Source organism: Amia ocellicauda, chromosome 13 (genome assembly GCF_036373705.1).
Source record: "Amia ocellicauda isolate fAmiCal2 chromosome 13, fAmiCal2.hap1, whole genome shotgun sequence".
NCBI classification, from domain to species: domain Eukaryota; kingdom Metazoa; phylum Chordata; class Actinopteri; order Amiiformes; family Amiidae; genus Amia; species Amia ocellicauda.
In genome coordinates, this window is record NC_089862.1 from 32,132,120 (window position 1) to 32,152,525 (window position 20,406).

Here is a 20,406-nt window from a genome sequence, read left to right on the forward strand (position 1 = left end):
ATTCAATGGGCAGCACACATGTGACCTTTCCCTCCTACACTTTGAAACTTGTCTCCTCCTGAGGAATGCCAATTTTCCCACCATTCTGGACCAGTGCTCACCTACTGGTGTTAACTACAGCACAGGGTATTTCATTGCACACTTCTGATATTCTCTCATGACATGGGGGGTGGTAAACTATGGTCCATAACATGAAATCACCAAACACAAAGGCATAAGCCTGATTTACTGTACCAGATGTTTATTCTCTCTTGATGCATGGCGACAAAATGCTGTTTGGCACAATATTACTCTAAGTAATTACTAAACATTTAATATGTATAATAATACTTTTAATAAATACAATGAAAAGGTGATATTTCTAGGAAGTGTGTCTGAAGTCCATTTTCATCAAGGTATATGAAATCGCATCTCATCACCATACAGGACACCAAATACTTGCAGTGACAAATCAGTGAAGGTTGTAAATATTTTAACTGCCCAGCAGATGGAGCACAGTCCCACATACATTAAAACAACATAAACCAGTTTATGGGATTTTATGAAACAGGTAGAATGTTTGAATAGCAATCTTAAAGCAAGACTGTCTGAGACATATTAAGTTAGAAACCTTTCCAGTAAAATACTGTAAGAATTTAAGAATTCGGAACATGTGGGACACATTAAATTAAACCTCCAAACACACATAGATGCCCATGGATACTGATACATTTACTCAGAGTTATAGTCGTAAAACGATTTCAAATACCCCCACTATCTTGATTTGTTTCACTAGTTCAGCTGTAGAAAATCACCTGTTTCTTTCTTTCTTATCAGAGCAGCTACATTTCCCACAAAAACAACCAATTTGCAGTGACCATAAATACAGATTTGATTACTTGACAGCAATAGAGACGTATCTTTCCCGTTTTCAAAATTATCAACACGTCATAATTGAATACCTGCCCGTAATGTAATTTAGGAACATAAAAAGGTTCAATATAAAGAGAGAGAAAGAGCGCATGTCACTTTTCCCAGTCTGGCGCGTCCTTGCAGAATTAGACCATCAGATGTGTGTGCAGCTGTGTGAGAGCATGTGTGTGGAGCATGGCTGCCACCTTCTGGATAGAGCAAGAAACCAGAATAGATTAGAACTGTAAATGACTGAGATAAAGAGTTCATTTTACACCAGAATAGTTAATTGTGTAGGTATTTCAGTCTAAATCGATCTGTGTCTCTACTGAACGGGAGTCTGAGTGATTGAGTGAGAGTACTCATTTCCCCCATATTTGTCTTTCAATAATGAAAATGCAATTCCTGGACACCCTCCCAACCCCCCATCCAATTATAATCATTGAAATATAAACAATACAATTATTTATTTAATTGAAAGATCAATTACAATAACATAAAAGCTTCTCAGTTGTACTGTCCAGCCCTATGAAGTGGTTTCAGTTTCAATGTACCTGATATCTAAACATAAAACAAGAACAAAAACACTTTTAACCCTCAAAAATAATAAATAGGTGGTTTAGCCAGGATTACAGCGGACAATGCAGTACATATAAACTGAGTATTTAAAAGCTACTGAAGTACATACACATCATTACCAGAATACTGAGAAGGCCACAGAGTAGTCATTGTATCGATTATTTTCATTATATTCTACTATATCATGATCACATCGAAGAATTCTGTCTCTGCAACAAAATCAAGAACTATAACAAACAACAAAGGATGTTGCTCTAAGGATCCCTTTAAAATCAAACCAAATACATATTTGTATAATCATTTGCTTATATACAGTAATCTGAGCAACTGATGCTATCTTTGATTAAGTTTAAGTATTTTAATCATCCCACTGAATTAGTTTTGGACGTTGCTTTCCAGCCATTTTGATATTGCGTTCTTGTTCGCTTTCAGCCATTCGATGTTGTTCCTCACAGTCTCCAGGGCTTGTTTCCTCGGTACCTCTCCTGCGCCAGCCTCTGGGTATTTCTCAAAGAAGAGCTGCATCTACAGGAAAACAAATTCAAACGGTTGGGAAGTACAATGGAATGACACATGCAAAAAGAAGGCTCTTGCATCACAGTGAAACAAACCATTTCTGCAAAACCTGAAGATGGAAAAATGAAATATATGTCCCTTTGTTCATATGAATAGTTGCTGTGATAGAGGCCTTTTAATACTGGAGAAATTGTGTAATTTGGCGGTAAAATTGTTGGATACATTTTGCTGATGCGGCAACAGGAGAAATGCATTGTGGTATAATGTGCAAAACTCCTAAATTAATCTTTATCTTTAAAATAGACAATACAAATAGGCAACAGGAAAGGAAACCTAATAAGGCCGCAAACAAATATATATATAAAATCATGATTAGACACTGTTTTTTGATTGTTGAAACTCTTTTCAGTATTCCCATGTTCTCATACTTCTTGTCTGAAAGGTTCACTGCATTAACAGTAAAAACACACTAAATAACTCATATGCATGGCTGCATACAAAGATCGAACCAGGATCCAGGATTTATCTGCCACAATTCTGTCTGTGGGAATTGGCTTATCCTGATGAGAGTGTTTTAATGGAGGTGACCTCATCAGTAGCACTATAAACCCACTTTCTACACACAACCTAGCATATCGCTAAATCATGAATTATTAAAAGCGTAAGGTTCAAGTCAAACTACCCAATTCACCTAAGACAATATTACTTGTAAAATTAAGTGACATCAAAGCATAGATTCTACTTGTTATTTGATCCAGTTTCCAATTTCTGTTGCAGTGTAATTTATTCCTATGAATTAAAAATTAAAAATGAGACAAGCATGTTCAACGTGTTCTTAGCTAAGCAAATAAATTTGCTGAAATAAATCGAATGTATTCCAGTCGTAGTTCAGCTCATTACCTGCCACAGCTGGAGCTCCGTGTTAAAGGAATTTGAAATTCTGTTTGGCAAACGTCCCAGGTTCCTGTCATTAAGGGTGAACCTGAAATAATAATACAAGACACACACAGGGGATTGAAATTAGCACAAAATATGACATCCTTCTAATATGATGGTTTTAGTAAGTGTGGTGAGAAATTGTGCTTTCTTAAACCCAGTAACTGAATATGAATATTTTGTATTATTTCACGAAACACATTCTTTATTAGAATGACTTGATTTACTTGATTTACGTGTCTACTGTAAAGTCGCAGCAACGAATGAGTGGATAGAGACAGATTGTCCAGAGTCTTCTTAAGGCATCTGTCAGAACGATGTCCAAATACACTTAAGTCTCTGCTTAGTTTACATGCAATCAAATTAGCACTGCCCTTCTTTGGTGAAGTTAGGGGATGCATTGTGAACAGTTTCCTGTACATATACTTTATGCTTCAGTATTGGAACACAGTGCTGTATGAGTTTATGGGGATTGTGATTAAACTCGGCCTGATTAAGCACTAGTGTGCAGTGTGTAGACTGAGGTGTGAATTAGATAGCGAACCTGAGCAGCGATGATTAATGTCAAAGATACCACGAAACCAACAACGATGACAAAAGATAATATTATTTGTTGTGATCAATCAGTCTTTGTCCCGCCACAGAGACCATCATGACTTACCTCTTGAGCAGATAGTCCCAGTTCAGTGTGGTCCAGTCCCACGCCATTGTTCTGCCATAGGTGTTGTAGGAGATATATCTAATGATGGTGAACATATCTTGGCTCCTGACGATGGTTTCGTTTGTGACGGATTTTAAGAATCTGAAAAAAAGCAGTGATTAGCTTGATGTGTTTTCCTTTTACCATCTATAGCACGGAGATCTGAAGCCCTGTTAAATCATCTTGTATGTTATAATGTGTGAGTTTGCATCCTTATCATGGTACAGTGGAAGAGCATAGTTTTCAAATCCAATATTAAGCTTAGCTCCACAAATATTGACTGAAGGAATGAAAAGCCATTTTTAAAGATACTCTGTATAAAAATGTATTTCTCTACCTGTCCAGCAGAGTGATGTTCTGCACAGAAGCCAATCCATACAGAAGCTTGTCCTTCTCCTGAGCGAGAGGCGTTTCGATGTATTTTTGGAACATGTAATTCCAGGAGGTCTCGTTCCCAGAATTCTGCATTCCATAGCGGTAGACCAAGAGACGCAGGTTAACTGCAATCCTGCAACAACAAGGGCCGTATCAGACTGGACTCCTGTCTGAGGTTTGTACTGAAAGGCAGTGAAAGCACCCATAAACACACATTAGGGTGCTCTGAACAGCTATGAGACCAATATCGGATAAAATACCAGCGGTTGTTGCTATTATTTCTATTGATACTTACAGTCTATGGTTGAAGCTGCTCACTCAGCCAAATAAAATTAAAAAATCAAGCTTAACTGAAGCAAACTGGCTTTATAAACACTAACTCGATGTTCCACATACACACAGCGGTACAAGGGTGAGAAAACAACTGTACCAAAACAATATGCACGTAAAATCAAGGTATAAGAGAAGATGGAAGTGACACATGATGGAAATGTTGAAGAGTTGGACACTACTAGAACACACAGTTAATATAATTTTGTAAAAATGTACCTTTCACCCCGAAGCCACCGTTCAAATAATGCAGATGCCTGATCCAGAGCACTTTGGTCTCCCATCTGACAAGCGATTCCCAAAACAGTCTCTCGCAGTAACCTTTAGTAGAAAGTAAACAAAAGGAAAATGAAAAAAAAGAGAACATACTTACAACACTTCATTATATACTCTATATGATATTTTAATTTGTCAAAGAAACTGACCTTGTCAAATGATCCCCTGTGTCTTCCCACCCCAGCTGTGTTGAGATGTTCTTGACTTGATTACGGAAATAAGTCTGGTCAAAGATAATACAAGAATGCTGTTGTGGGACTGGTACCATCTTTGCATTTTCATCATAATAAGAGGTTGCTATTTAGGTCAGTATAAAGGCTTTGCTAACCATATTCCTGACTAGAGGCGTACCTGATCTGCACAGCAAGAGAAAATATGTATTCAACCAATTAATTTGTAATATAAGATAATATATGATATAAAATATTAATATTTTAACAATTAATTAATGTGTGATCATTTTATATTTCTGCTTTATGATTATCATGCCCTTCATGCTAGAATTGTGGTCTTGATGGTGAGCCAAGCTCAAAAGACAATCGGATGTACGAACAAAGAACAGATCTTCAGGGGTAAAAGCAATATTTAAATACACAACCAACATGCCAGTTACTGCAAGAATATGATGAGATTCTCTGACCCAAAATTGATTAATAAAGTGATTTAAACATCTGAAATTTGCTTTGTTTAATTAAGTTTAATTTATCATATACATCCGACTGAACAGGTTTCCCACTTGTGGACCAATTAATTTAGGATTAAGCTAGGATTGCACCTATGTTAATCAGGAATTTTTGATTAAATACCCAAAGCCAGCAGAATCTGCCATGACAAACATATTAATTAGCATTTCTGCTCTGGAATTGGGAATTTCGGTAGACACTTTAGAATCACACGGATCTGGCGTCAGTGTATTTGTCATCGAAGGCACAGTATGGCCTGTATGTCAGACAATAAAATGAAAACTGTGCACTATCCAATTGACTACTTAATAAAATCTTTCACTAGCCTCCCTTAGTGTTCATATGGGTATTATTACCCCCTATTCTCCAATTGTCCCATTCTTGCTAAGGTCAGTTGTGCACGGTGCACTGTGGCTTTGCTGTCAGACAATAACTGACAGTATTACTCCTGTATATCAAAATGAAAAAAAAAGATATCCTGAAGGAATATTAAAATGACAACCTGAAACTAGAATAAATGCAGGTGTACGTGTTTTTTTATATTAGTATAATGTCACGCAGATATTGAGAAGAGTAGAATTTCAGCTCTACATTTTTCGTCTCTCATGATGTCAAAACCAAACACGTTAGTTGCTTTTCGCACTGCATGTTATAAGATACATCTTTTTTAAAAACAGTGTGTCATTATCTACATGAGTACCATAAGTACTCTGTTGATGAATAGGCACCATGCACAAACAGGACATTTCTGTTTATGACTGAAACATACATTTTAATTCATCATAAAGAGTCATTGCTCTGCTTTTCTGATCAGGAACTGGTAGAGTAAAGCTAAGACAAGAACAACTCACTGTTGTGTCAGTGTAATAATTGCCCGAGTGTGGTTTTGGCCATTACTGAGAAAGAGTTACCTGAAATTTAGGGTAAATTGTGTCGTCATCCTTCAACATGGTCCGTACGTACGAGATAGAAGAAGCCAGTCTCTCCCAGACTATGTATTCCGATTCAGCTGAGATATATTTAGTTAAATTGAAGGCATAGCCATAGTCAAGAAGACTGGCCCTGTGTAGGGAAATAAAATAAGTACTGGTTGGTGTTAAAGACATTTTTGATGACTTTTTTAAATGTAACATGTAATATCGGTCGTTTTAATTTCGTATAACCCATTAGATTAATATGAATGATCACTGCTTTCTTTAATAAATATATGATAATTATTGATCAATGCTTTTCTGAATACATGAAATCATTGCTTTTATTCTGTGTGTGTGTGAGATTAGTTCTTCTTAGTGCAAGGACAATACTGTCCTATTGTTCACTATCTTGTGAGCATTTGTTATTGCCAAGTTTTACTGAGATCCCACCAAATTCGAAAAGAGCAAAGAAGAAACCTATCTACAAGCCAATGTGATGCGAACCCTTGGGTGATAACTCTGAGCAGCCCCAGGGATTTATTTGTGAAGTTACTTCACAAAAGCAGTGGCGACCATCGATATCACGTCAACATCAAAAGTAAATGGTGGGATTCTCATTAAACATGGCCACGAATGTAAATAAATACAGTGCTTACGTTCCACCTTGCCTACCTCATTGCAATTTAATCTAATATGCACACTATGGATCTGATTTCCCAAAGTGAATTAAGTCTTAGCTAATGAGTGAGGGCAGTGAACTAGAGTTATGCCTTTATATTGTGTACTGTGCCACCATTTTCACCTACCGTGCTAGAGAAAACACATCATCAATTAATCCAGCCCGGTCACCAGTGAGAAAGGCCTTTAAGGAGTGTAGATAACATATGATTCAGAACCATTTTGATGATAATAATGATAATGATAATGAAATGATAATGATAATGATAATGATAATAATAATTACCTTATGACTGGTGGAAAGCTTTTCACTAATTCTGTCCCAGTCTGCAGTGTGATAATTTACTCTGTAAAATCCCAGGTGTTCTCGGTTTACTTTCAGCAGACCGTCCACATCAGGTGAATATTCAGGCAATGTCAAATCTTAATGAAACAAAAACAAGAAAGAAACTTGCAGTATAGTTAATGTCTCCCCCTCCTATCTGTTATCATTCATCCCAGGATGATAGTGTCTCACGTAAAATATGCTCTGGGACTAATGTTTTAAAACGACTGCTTAGTACTCCACTGCACTAATAGCATTTTATTTTCCTGTGAATTAATCAAAATACTATTCACAATCAAACCAATCCTCAAGCCACCAATTCCATAAGATTACCACCAAGCTTTTATTATTAATGTATCAATGTATCAAACAGTGTGCTATTTAAACACCATTCCTACAGCTGCCTGAATAGTAACTATTAAACATCTTTGAGCTTACCAGTGGTTTGTGTCCTGTTGTAAAAGGCAGTTCCATTCTTTCCACTGCCCAATGAATGCCACTGGATTGGAATATTCCATTTGTAGCTAAAATTAAACATATTGTATGGATTAATAGAGGTTTACATGATACAACAGCAAGAAGACAATGTGAAAGTGGTGTGTTCAGGTTAACAGTGACAATTGTGTGTCTGTTTTGAACATGTTCAGTTACAGTGGTAGGGTTCTGAGGCTATGGCGTTCATTTTGAATAAGGATGCTGACTTGTGCCTTTCAAATGGTAGCACAGGATGGTCACCTCTGACAAACTACCTCACCGTGAAGCTGTGCTGATAAAAGACACATCTGGGGAAATAATGGTTTCTAGCCCTTGGCATGTCAAAATAAATGTTCAGGCTTTGAAACAATGAGGAGCGCCAGTTTGGTCTCGGTGTTCCCTCAGGTTCAGAGCTGATGAGATTCACAGCATCACGGTGATCCTAATGAAACTAGGACCCGTGAAGCTCAGAGACAGTAGGGTTGGTTAGATAGTGATCTTCTTAATCATCCGTCCCAGAAGGTTTGGCTAGACACTGAGGGCTTGGTGGGACAGGGAATTTTACTTTTCTTATGAGCCTCTATACAAAAGGAATTAGACACAATGGGCTATGGGTTGTTCTAAGGCAGGGACGCCCAATTTGGTGAGCAGCACAGTTTGTCTGAGGCTGTTCTTTTATTGAAAAAAAGAATGAAACTAAAATATGAAACAGTTGTGCAAATGTACCATTTCCCAACTCGCAGGAACCCTTTCATCGTTCCAAGAACCAGATATGGAAACTAGCAAAGAGGAACAGGGAGAGTATAGAGTTACAGCCACAGAAAATGTAAATGCAAAATAAATGTTGGTAATGAATGCAACGATGGGCATTTCCTATCAGTGTAATGCAACAGTGTCCACATATAGCGGTGCTCACTTCAAGGGTGAGGGAGGTGTTGCAGGATCAGCATTGGGATCCAAAAGAAAGCGGGTTTGCTGAATCTGTGTTGTCGGTGAAACCTTCAAGACAGGATAGCCCATCTGCTTGGTCCAGGTGTCCATCACTTCTGCCACCGGTTTCTGACTCACCTGAACATCAAAAATATTCCTGTTATTCACCGAAGAACTTTGGTCATCCTATTTTTAAAGCCTGGTTGAACACTTCAGCTGTCTGATAGAGGGATACTAATTTGACCATGTTGTGAGGTTGGCCATAAACACTTGAGGAGAGCTGGACTGTCTCCTTTTTCTGTCCTACAGTTGAAGGGCTTTGAAGGTCATGACATGATTTGTTGAGCGATACCCATGAAAATGAGAAATGTGTTACATAAACCATCTGTTTTACAAGATTTTAACCCATGTCCCTGGGAAGGATAGGAGTAACAAATTACCATAACCTCACGAGACGTCTGTTTACGGAGTCACTTTTAAGATGCTTTAAGCCGTTTTCATGCAAATATAATTGGTGTATATATATATATTTCACACTATTATAAGATTGTCTTCTATGTACAACACATCATTTCATGTACATCTAGTTAGCTTTAAAGTAGATAATATGTGCTCATAATGTGGGGCATGGATCCAGACTTTGACATACCACAGCAAGGGCTTGCCAAAAGTCTTCTGTTCTGGCATTCTGGAAATGGTGGTCTTTTAAATATTTCTGGAGGGAAAAAAAATTAAATAGAGATAAAAACGAACATTAATTGACATGGCCTAGGTCTGGATTAGTCTTAAAAATAGGTTGGTTATCCATAAAAGGGTCACATTATTAGAGGGTGAATGTTACTCAGTATGCATACACTTGGCTGGGGTCTATAGAGACAGGCAAAACATGAGCTGACCCATTATTTTATATTCTAATTAAATGTTTTATTTACTGCTTAAATGTAAACCTCTTTAAAACACCTCGTGATGTGGAAGCAATGATCTTTTAATAGCTTGTAAATAAACAGGGATTATTGGTTTTAACTGCTGGTAGACACAGCTGCTAACCAACCAACTCCCTTTACAGTTGTTGTCACAATGTCTAGCTGCCCTTTTCAAACGCAGCGATATAGTAGTTTAACAAGATGGCATTAAATACCAGGAATAATATAATGAATTAAGGATCTTTCCATGTTGGCATTCAACTCACCTGACATCCCTCTTTAAACAACTGTGGACTGATCCAGTCTTCCAGCATTCGCAGGATTGATGCCCCCTACAGGTGTTATGAATGGAGATATCATTTTTCAAAAGCTATTATTATTATTATTGATATATACTGGTACTAGCACATCTCCACTTTATAAGAGATTGTGTAATGATGTTGATTTTCCAGAAGATGGCGATATTTTAGTTTTACACAATTTGTTCTCTGGTATTTTGAACAATTCTGCTGCACCTGATAAGCAATCATTCAACAGGTCACTGATTATTTACATATATTACATATATAAAAGCTTTTCCATTACCCCTTACTTGAGCTTCATGTGTTTTTCCACACTGTGTGACAATCATTAAAATCGTTTTCATTATAATTATTGTCATAGGTGTTGTTGTTTAGTTTGTGTTGTTGTGGTTTTTACCTTGCTGTAAGATATACCATCAAACACTGATGTAATTTCAGCTGGAGTAGAGACGTTAAAGATAATGGGATGGGAAGAAAGCAGGGCATCATCTACCATGACGGGTAAAACATCATCGACAAGAATCATTTCACGCTGTCAAATGGAAAGGAAAAATGCTTTATTTGTCGCTGTCCGTTTTGTAAATTCGCATGATAATTGCAGTCTTTTCTTTAACGACTATAATTACAGCCACTGAGCAGCTCAAACATGTCCCCAAAACTCCTGGTGGATGAAGGCGTTTTCACTGAAAGGACAGGCTTTAAATGAAAGGTTGAGAAACATTGCCTTTCTGTAATTACACCCCAGACGGATACATCCCACAGTTACAGTAACCACCCATACTTTACAGGGAAAGGTCTCTGTCATTTTACATTTATTTTTGATGCATTTCTTTCTGACTGCAGAAAATATGCATGCTCAGTAAATGTGTATCTGACTGTTTTTTCCCCAGATACATTGCTATTAACTGTGACCATAAGAGCTTATGCAAAAGCTGATAAAACCTCCTATCTAGGAATAGTGGTGGAATACTCATCAGGGAGGCAGTGTGGAAGACAGTTTTTGCAATAATGACACATTTCCACTCCATTGCTTCACTTTTAACCCCACATGGTAATGTTTTAGCATTTCTAGCTATGCATGGAAAATAACCACCAAGGCAAAGGCTGTCCTTTAATATATAGAGAAGGACATACATGTTCTATAGCAATATCATAGCAGTTTGTGTGTACTACAGCAAGATTGGTGAACAATATTACATATATAATAATAATAATAATAATAATAATAATAATAATAATAATAATAATAATAATAATAATAATAGTTACCATTTTCCAGGTGGCTTCTGCTGCTTCTACACCAACATATTCAAAGAAGCTGGCAAAACCCTCGTTGAGCCACAGGTCATCCCACCAGTCCATCGTCACAATGTTGCCAAACCACTGCATCGACACAATTACACAAAGCATTGGACATTTGGAAACTCTGACACATGGAGACGAAAATGACTAGTCTTTAATACTGTTTAAATCAGTTTAAAGAAAAACACAACGGCAAGACAGAAACAAAACAGAACAAACCAGAATTATGAAATTATTGTTACCTGAAGCACTGCTAAAAAAAGAGGTTCTACCTCTGACCATGATTTCTACAAGACATGGCATATTGTAGCATCTGGAAAACGAAGGCAAATACATGCCTGTGGAGAAGCTATAGGAAACAGTTTCTGAATATTTTAATTTCACACTTTGTGGCTGAATACATCCACAATAATCACTCATGCATGAAAATAAATATTGTTTTGCCAGTTTTCAAGTCATGCCTTTGCTCCGATGTTCTTTTGCTCGGGCTTACTCCTGCTCCCCTGCCTGTATCCATTGACTGCACAATTTCCCAACACCTTTCAGCAACTCCTAAATAAGCACCTGGTTGTATTACAATACAAGGTGCATGCCACACAGTAAGATCATTTATCAGGGCTCTAAAACTAAAAGTTGTGTATGCAACCCCAGTTGACTTTCAAGTCGAGAGTAACTCTCGGAGGGGACTATGGGTACATTGCCCATGCATGAAATAGTGTTATTTTCTTTAAAGCTACCGACAGGCCCCTGTGGGCTATCGGTCAGGCATGCCCTCCCCTTGCCTGCTTTGTCTACCCCAATGCACAGTTGCAGATATTGCATATTTTTACCTTTCAAGTAGAGAATAACTCCCAAAGGGGATTATGGGATATTGAGTACATGATACATTCTGATGAAGAATTACCGACAAGGCCCAGGCAAGCATGTCCAGCACTACATCAAGGTACCACGCCACAAAAGTAAAGGAGCTGGGGGGTGCGGGCAGCATAAATGACTGCAAGATAAACCTTGAGTGTTGATGGTGACTAGCCAGCATCAAAACAGCTCCTGCAAGCATTGTAATATCACTACCACAGGGCAGGAAACACACATGTCCTCTGTCCAAACACCACGTCTGGAAACTCTGCCAGCGATACAGGAACAGTTGACCAACTTGTGGAGGTGGTCAAGGACCAGCCAGGTCTGTTGCTCCTAGCTCGTACAAACCAACCAATAGGTCAAGACATGGACCCCCTGAAACCCAGGTGGGGAACAGGATGGTATCCATGCACTTGGAAAAGTTGCGAAAAGTGAGCGACAGGCCGAATGGACAGACACAAAACTTGAAGGCGAACCGAAGATGCTTCCTTAGTGCACCAACCAGCATGGGCGTCAGAAAGCAGGTATACCACACACCAAAATGCACCCAGTAATGGGCACTCCTGGTGTCAAGATATACGGTGACACCGAGTGAGTACCGAGGGTCCCAAACATTGTGTCAGCTAGCAAGCACGTTTTAAAGACCAAACATCGAAAAAAAAGTGACTTTTGCAAAACAGAGTGAGTATTCACCAACCCAAGTGAAAAGTAAACGAGAGCATGAACCTGTGCTCCGGGGTAGAGAAAACGCACAGGGGCCTATCAGCAGCTTTGAAATTATTTTTTGTCACCATAGTCCCCTTTGGGAGTTACTCCTGACTGCCTCTCTGTGAATAGAACAGGCTGAAAGTCCGGGTGTCATTTCAACGATTATGACATTTTAAAATCAGAACAATGTTTTAAAGTGACCTCTGAAGCTATGAGGACTGATCAGAGCAGATGGGATATTTCAGGAACTTGGCACTGTCTTAAAATCAGTAAGAGATAAAGAGAGAAAGGAAAAAGAACTTACACAAGCAAACTGTCAACGCAGCCAAGGGGCAGCGGCATAAATAATCGAATAGACTGGAGAAGAAAAGAATGGGAAAGCAGGAGAAAGATTAAACCCCTTCTGTATTACTCCAATACAGATAATATTCAAACTGATATTCAAAGTGTACAGGAAGTAGGCCTTTAAGTCATGTTCCCTTCAGGCAAAATAACTAATCTCCATGTACTGTACAAATTACAGCTTTTATTCAATTTTTTTCACTTTTAAAAGTCCCGGTGAAGTGTAGTTTATGACTGTATGTCTGCAGACAGGTGTAAGAGATGTTATTTTACCTGATGCACAAGTTCATGGGAGATGACAGTAGCGACTCTCTGTTTATTGTTAGAAGACGACTCATTCTCATCATACAGCAGGTTGTTTTCCCTGTAGGTGATCAGCCCCCAGTTTTCCATGGCACCGGTGCCAAAATCTGGGATGGCAATCTTGTCTGAAAAACAGCAACAACAAGATTTGATTTAAATCCATCTTGGATGGAACCCATCGGCAGTGACTTGCAGCAAAACCACATGTTTGAATCACTACATACAACCATTTCAAACACTATCTTCTCTGTCATAAATATAAAGACCTCAAATAATAATGTCAATAAAATGTTATACAATATGTATTCATATTCTGCATTAATACATGAATAATTACTTATACATTGACACAGATCTTTCATTAAGTCATGCAAATTGTGTCTCTGGACAAGTAATTGAATTGAAAGAGCAAACAAACTTTTTAACAGGGAAAATTAACATGCAATATGTTAATAGTAAAAATTTTAATAAGGCGAAGATGGAAAACAGTTACCTAGCTTGGGAAGGGAATAGATCACGTTGAAATATTTTTCAAAGGCATCAAATATTATCTTGGTTACATTGGCAGCATATTCTGCTGTGTGTTTTTGTTCAGGCTGGACATAAATCCGAAGCTGGAAGCAAAGCAGAAGCATTAGGTGAACCAATATTATATTTATAGGGAGATATGTTAGTGAAATTACATCAGGAAAATAAAATATTGTATAAATACATTAACTATTCAATCTAATAGTGGTACCTAACATATAAGACAGAAGAATATAAGCTTTAAACTGTTGTTCTGCACTTATGTCCCTAGAATATCTACAATTCTGTGAGATTTTTAATTATATATTTGAAATGCAGTTGAATGTACAGTATGTGTCTTGTTATATCCTCTCATACTTTAAATTCTAGAGCGGTTACCAGCTAAGGTTCATGTATGTGAGTGTATTACTCATATTTCTATCTACGCAAGTTTTTTCCTATTTCTTTCTTTTTGTGTGTCATTTAAAACCACATATCCTTAGCTTGTTTTTGTTGAATGTATCTGTTGCACTGTGCCTTTTGTGAATGGAGAATTATGCAGTGGTTGGCTGATAATAACCATAAGGCAGGTTTGGCAGCCAGAAATGAGTATAAAATATAGGAAAATAACTCGGTGTACACCATGTATGACATACATACCAGATCATGAGACTGAACTCAGCCATGGGTGCAGAAGTACAACAAGCATTAGGGATTTTGGAAAATGTTGGGGCACATTAATAAAGAAGAATATAGGTGTATATGAACAATATGTGGTGGAACGGAGGAAAGGGCAGGTGGAGTCACTAGTGCAAGCCAAGCAGCATAAACAATCAACAGAGCAAAACTTTCAGTGATGACGAGTCTTTGAAAAACACTGTGCTACAGATTGTAAATTGTGTTTGTCCCACAAAGCAAGTTAGTCTCACATAACAAGGCAGTCAAAACTTTGACCTCAACGCAAGAGCACTGTCCCAGTTAGAGAAACCTTTTATTAGTGCTTGATAATAGCATGAAGGGATGGAGAAATGTCACATTTCTAAAAGAGCTACTTGGACACATCTTTCTGAAGACTCTGATGTTTTTTCTATTTTTCAAGCAGTTAAATTGTTAGTAATTAGTTAATAATTAATTAGTTAGTTAGTAATTCTAACACAAATAGTATAATGAGACTCTGGACCTAAGATATATAGTAAGCATCTTGTAAACTGTGTTTTCCATATTCCTTCAGGCTGAAGCCACTGATTGCCAAGTGATTAGCCACTGAAAACAACTGTAGGAGGTGTGTGAGTAAAATCACAGGAGATTAGTTGTATGCTCCAATGTAGTTAGACAATTATTATTGTTAAACCAATTTGCTAGATTAAGCTAAACCCCCACAACATTGAACTTCAACTAATTCTACATTTTAACATATTTTAAAGCTGCGAGGAGGCTTGAATTAATCAAATAATGCAAAATACCTGCCAAATGCAAATTACAAATTTTGTGTTCCAAGGCTTTCCTGCTTCATCTCAATGGAAATCAGGAAGTACTAGACTTTATATTTACAGTTTGTGGGGGTGTTTGGATGCACACCAGGTCTAGCTTTCATTGCAGATTCAGACTAATGAATAACATTAATTTCAGCTACAGTCAGTAGTAAATGGACCTCAGGAAATCAAAATAAATGAGATCATTCCATCAAAACTGATCTTAAAAGCGGAATAAAGACACATTTTGTATTTGGGGAGAAGCTGCCCAGGTAAAGGTCCCCTAACATTCCTTTCCCATTAGCAATTCCATCTCCAGGTTAAATTATGTTCCTTCCCTTCTCCTCTCTCCATCACTCCATCTCCTCATCTCCAACAATTGCACTTTGTATTGCTATTATATTTTGTAAGTCACCCTGGATAAGGGCATCTGCTAATAAATAAATAATAATAATAACAATTCTAAGGCCTATGCCAAATTGAAACTTTGATCTACTTGCCATTTGGAAATTATATACTAGTAGCCAATCTATTGTCAGAGGCCACTATCTAAAACATATCATTAAAAATGCAATAGGGTACACTACAAGTTTCACTTTGTGATTCACCAGTGGGCGATTTTGATTTTGATTAAGCCCAAGTCTTTTTCCTCTTCCATCTCATCCTTCTTGTCTTCTTCCCCTCACATTGTACTGGCCTCACATTCTCCTACACCCTTTCACACCCATTTATTTTCCAATTAGTCTTGTCAGTGGTGGAACCAGCTATCAAAGAAAATCTACAGCTTCTCTAACCATCATCTTGAAAATGCATGCATTGTATTATTACAAGATTTGAGCCATCTTTCTGCACTGCAACCTATGCACTGGTATATGTAGCACAATGTTACTTCACATGGCCCACCATGTTAGATCAGATCACACCTTTCTTTGTTTCATTTAGTACATTGAATTGTTTAATAAATAAATACTTACAGGAACTCCTCTATCTGAAAACTTTTCCAAAAATGTAAACTGATGAACAGCAAAACACACCAAATATGTACTCATTGGAACAGATTCCTTAAAAGATGTTTTCTGAAAGCCTTCCCGAACTTTTACTGTTTGCTGTAAAAAAAAACAAAGAATATGGTCAGGAAGTTCTGACATTATTCATCATTATTCATCATAAGAAACATATGGGTCATTTAACCCATGCAAAATAGACTGCATTTTTTAAATTGCAGTGGTCTGAAACCATTTATAAATTAACTGGTGGAGAGGATGTATGCAACTTTTCAGCTTACAGGCTACATCTGCAGGTTACAGATTGCAGTATACAAGTGGAGTTTGCATGTTTGTGTTGTTCAAGGTGTGCATTTCAATGTAAATGGATTTTAGTATACATTTGTAGTTTGTATGCTTGTGTAATTCACAATGTGGAATTCCATTTCAAATGCTGGCCACAAGATGGCGATAGGGGTCAATGTACTATATAAGGAATTTCTTCGTGTGTGGCTCAATATGAAAAGATGACATTTTGATTAGTGTTGAGCAGCCATGTTTTGAGTTGTTTAAACTCAGCATGACAACTTGAACAGATCTCTGTATTAGTGTTACTCAAGGAAAATCTGAGCACACTAGGTCTTACAGTCACCGGAATTTAATCAAATGACACAACATGGCTGCCAAATCGCACGACCGATCAACTTCAGTTGAACAACTGTATGTATATAATGTGAAGCAATAATGTACACAAAGTTTGACATGTACCCCTAAAGTGGTTTTGGAGAAGATGATCTATGCACAAATAGTACATGTATACGAATATGCAATATGAGCCAACCGTGTGACCAAACCATGACCAAGTCATGAAATTGGTTTCAGCTGTTGGTAAATGAAGTGTCATGCGTTGAACATGTTATTCCAGTGTGAAATTCTGCAATGTATGTAGGCAACATAATGCTACAGTTTCATTGGCTACTGCAATCATGTTTTATACTGTTTTTAAGTTCAACACACTGTGCAATATGGCTGCCATACCGTGGGACCAATAGATTTCCCATTAACAAGCCTTAAAGTAGTAGGTCATAAAAGAACAATAAGTAAGAGGTTTCACATGCTTGGAGTAAATAGTTTCAGAGACGTATGACTCAAGATAATAAGTATACAGTGTGGGGCAGACACAGGGAGACTACCATGGGAGGCAAATTGGCAGAGCTGAGCAACTGGCTGCTCCTCCACTACTGGTTCCTGGAATTGACGAAGCAGGACGTAGCGTGCTTTCTGGTGTGCAGAGGCAGGAGGAGAGCTTGAAACTCAGAGTAGAATGAGAGCCCAGAGAACTACATTATGGTATGGGCTTTGCTTATGACTTGGCATTATGATTTGGCATGTTCGCTGTTTGTCATGTTAGGAATAGTTATAAGTATAGTTCGAGACCTCAAAGAAGAGCCTAATCAAGCCCCAGCACTGTGTATATCCCCCCCACACACAGTGTCACAACGGTATACTTAGATATACGAGTACTATATAACTGAATCTTTCATGTCTATAAAACTTTACCCACGGAAGAAAAGCACTGATTCTTTCAATCACTTGTTTTTGTGTTTTTCCTAGCTTCTAACATTACCTCCACTGGCATATTCGACAGTGCAGTGTAGGCGCTGTCGTGTGTAATGGAGACAGTATAGGTTGCCTTTTTGTTGGGTTCATCAAAACAGGGAAATGATTTCCGGGCATCTGTGGGTTCATGGTCTGTGGCAGCTATTTTTCTAAGAAAATCAAAACAAGATGCATAAAATAAAAATAAAAAACAGTTACATGCAGGAATACAGATGTGTTGACTAATAAAAAAAAACATACACAAATTGTATGTTTTACATTAAGAATGAATGGTCTTAATTTACTTGGCCTAAGATATCAATTTACTTGGCTTTAGATATCAAAGTTATATAAACATTTGGTGTTTAAATGAATAATAGAGGACGATAACATCTCACATAAAAAAGAAAGAAAGAAAGAAGCAATAAAAAATCAATTGAGATTCTCCATCTGTCCAATATTAAAATTGTCTGGTTTTAGTATTACAGATATATCATGCAAAATTATTAAGGACACACATTCACAGACTGCTCACTTAATTGAATCAGCTATTAAAATATCACAGATATTGGTGTGTATGTTGTGATCAGTAAGTGCGGCAGCAGATTTCCAGTATGCTGAGACTTGTGTGGGATTTTGATTTAGATGTCAAGGACGTAAACTAAAATCTTGAATTGATTTGATTACATTTTTAGCATCAAGTGACCCTTGAAATGGACTTATGTGCATTGCTTTCTAATTCATTCATCTGACTGAAAAAGGGGAGAGTTACAGAGTGCTGTATCTCATTTTTGTGTTTTTATGATGATTCATTTAAAAGCCATATTACTATTGTTGTTTTAAGCAACAGTACTACTTCTCTTCATAGTTGTACAATGTCCTACACTGTCTGAAGTGATAAGTAGAGTTGTCATGATGGTAATTTGTGTGTTTATTTTTAGAATATGCACTATTTTGTGACCTTGTCAGGATTGTGCAAAGCAATTTCTCTTTATTGTAGTCTTATCCAGTGTTCACAATAGCACCCTATATGGTTTACCTATGTAAAGCAAATATTAACTTCTTGAACTGTTGTTCCTTTTTCAAAGTTCAGAGAAGTAATTTAAATACCTTATTTTTGTAAAAACAAGTATGCCCATACATGCACATACACACACACATGCACACAAACACACATGAAGAGGAATAGAAAAATGCATTTACTTTAAAACTCCATTCTCCATGTAGGTGGTTTTATAAAATCCAACCAGAGATCCATTTAGCCACCCTTGGAAGTCCAGCGTCAGCACGTACTGCTCTGTGTTCCCTGTGGGTTGCAATATTTCCTGGGCTTCAATTACCACATATTCATGGGTTTTATACTCAAAGCACTGGACCAACGCAACATCTTTCAGACTGTTTCCTGATTTCTTCTGCAGTTTAGGGAGAGCACTGACAAAGGTCTCGCGTATGTGAAGCCATAGGTGTTTAGTTGGCTGGGTGACACTGAGGTTGATGATGACGCTTCCAGTGTAGATGTCAGTGTCCAAGTTTGGATTCACATGGAGGTCATAATGAGTTGGCTTCACATAGTCAGGCAGTCGGAATTGGTTCCAGTCTCCATTGCTATTGTCAGAGGGATGGCATGGTCCTCGATTCTCCGCCGGTGGTCCTGGAGTGGTTGGAGGTTTTTCAGTGCCTGGGATATCCTCTGGAGCTTCACAGGTCTCTGATTTGGAAAGTCCCACTGCAAGACCCACGACAAGGGCAGACACCACCACCACCCCGCATATTATAGCTACATGCTTACCCCTCATGCAGTACGTTTTCTTAGGCTTCTCATCTGTCTCCATGTCCTGCATGTTTCCAGCCTGACTTGGAGCGGTACACTGTTCCCCTTAAGGAGTCCACCAAAAACTTCAGCTCAATCAATGATACAAAAATTAAAAAAAGGTTTCTTAGAAAGAGATTTTGTGGTTTCTTTAATCTCTCTGCTTTTTGGCAGAGGTGGAGAGGGGGCTGCTGCAGACAAGAAGGCAAGAGGGAAGCACAGGCTGAAGTCTTGCGTTTGTCAGGACACTGAAGCACTTGTGTTTCTCTTCTCCTACTCTCTTTGGGTTAAATATAAAACAGCAGTATGTTAATCAGCAATTGGGAGCTATCACGTGCCAAGTAGCTGTCAACAGCTCCGCAAAGGATACAATTCCATAATTGGTCCTGCAGTGAGAGCCGGCAAGCTGGATTACTTTTGAAAAGCTTTTGTGTGCCATGATTAAATGATAATATTTAATAGTATAATTGTGTTTTGAGCAACAGTATGTGTGTTGGCCATATCACTTAACACAGAACTGTGAATATACCTTTCTTCTAGGATTGTGTTTACACAAAATATTGGATTGCTCTGCCGACTAGGAATAAACTACTTGAATGTAATTACTATTTTGATTTTGTATCATAGTATTAACAAACAAATCGCTCTTTAGCTTCCTTTCATTATAATATAATAGAGAAATGTAATATT

The 20,406-nt window shown here is 37.7% G+C and overlaps 1 protein-coding gene across 1 annotated transcript; it reads right to left on the reverse strand.

Annotated features, from left to right (window-relative positions):
* Positions 1–1,339: 1,339 nt before the first annotated feature.
* On the reverse strand, positions 1,340–19,974 carry enpep (glutamyl aminopeptidase). Its single transcript, XM_066720629.1, has 20 exons — positions 19,110–19,974; positions 17,935–18,076; positions 16,299–16,430; positions 13,839–13,959; positions 13,316–13,470; positions 11,102–11,215; positions 10,230–10,364; positions 9,797–9,862; positions 9,257–9,322; positions 8,594–8,745; positions 7,642–7,727; positions 7,165–7,301; positions 7,007–7,062; positions 6,198–6,348; positions 4,753–4,826; positions 4,547–4,648; positions 3,960–4,130; positions 3,584–3,724; positions 2,887–2,968; positions 1,340–1,995 (listed from the first exon to the last, which is right to left on the reverse strand). The coding sequence occupies exons 1-20, from the start codon at positions 19,745–19,747 to the stop codon at positions 1,846–1,848; spliced, it is 2,871 nt and encodes a 956-aa protein (XP_066576726.1). The 5' UTR covers positions 19,748–19,974; the 3' UTR covers positions 1,340–1,845.
* Positions 19,975–20,406: the final 432 nt, after the last annotated feature.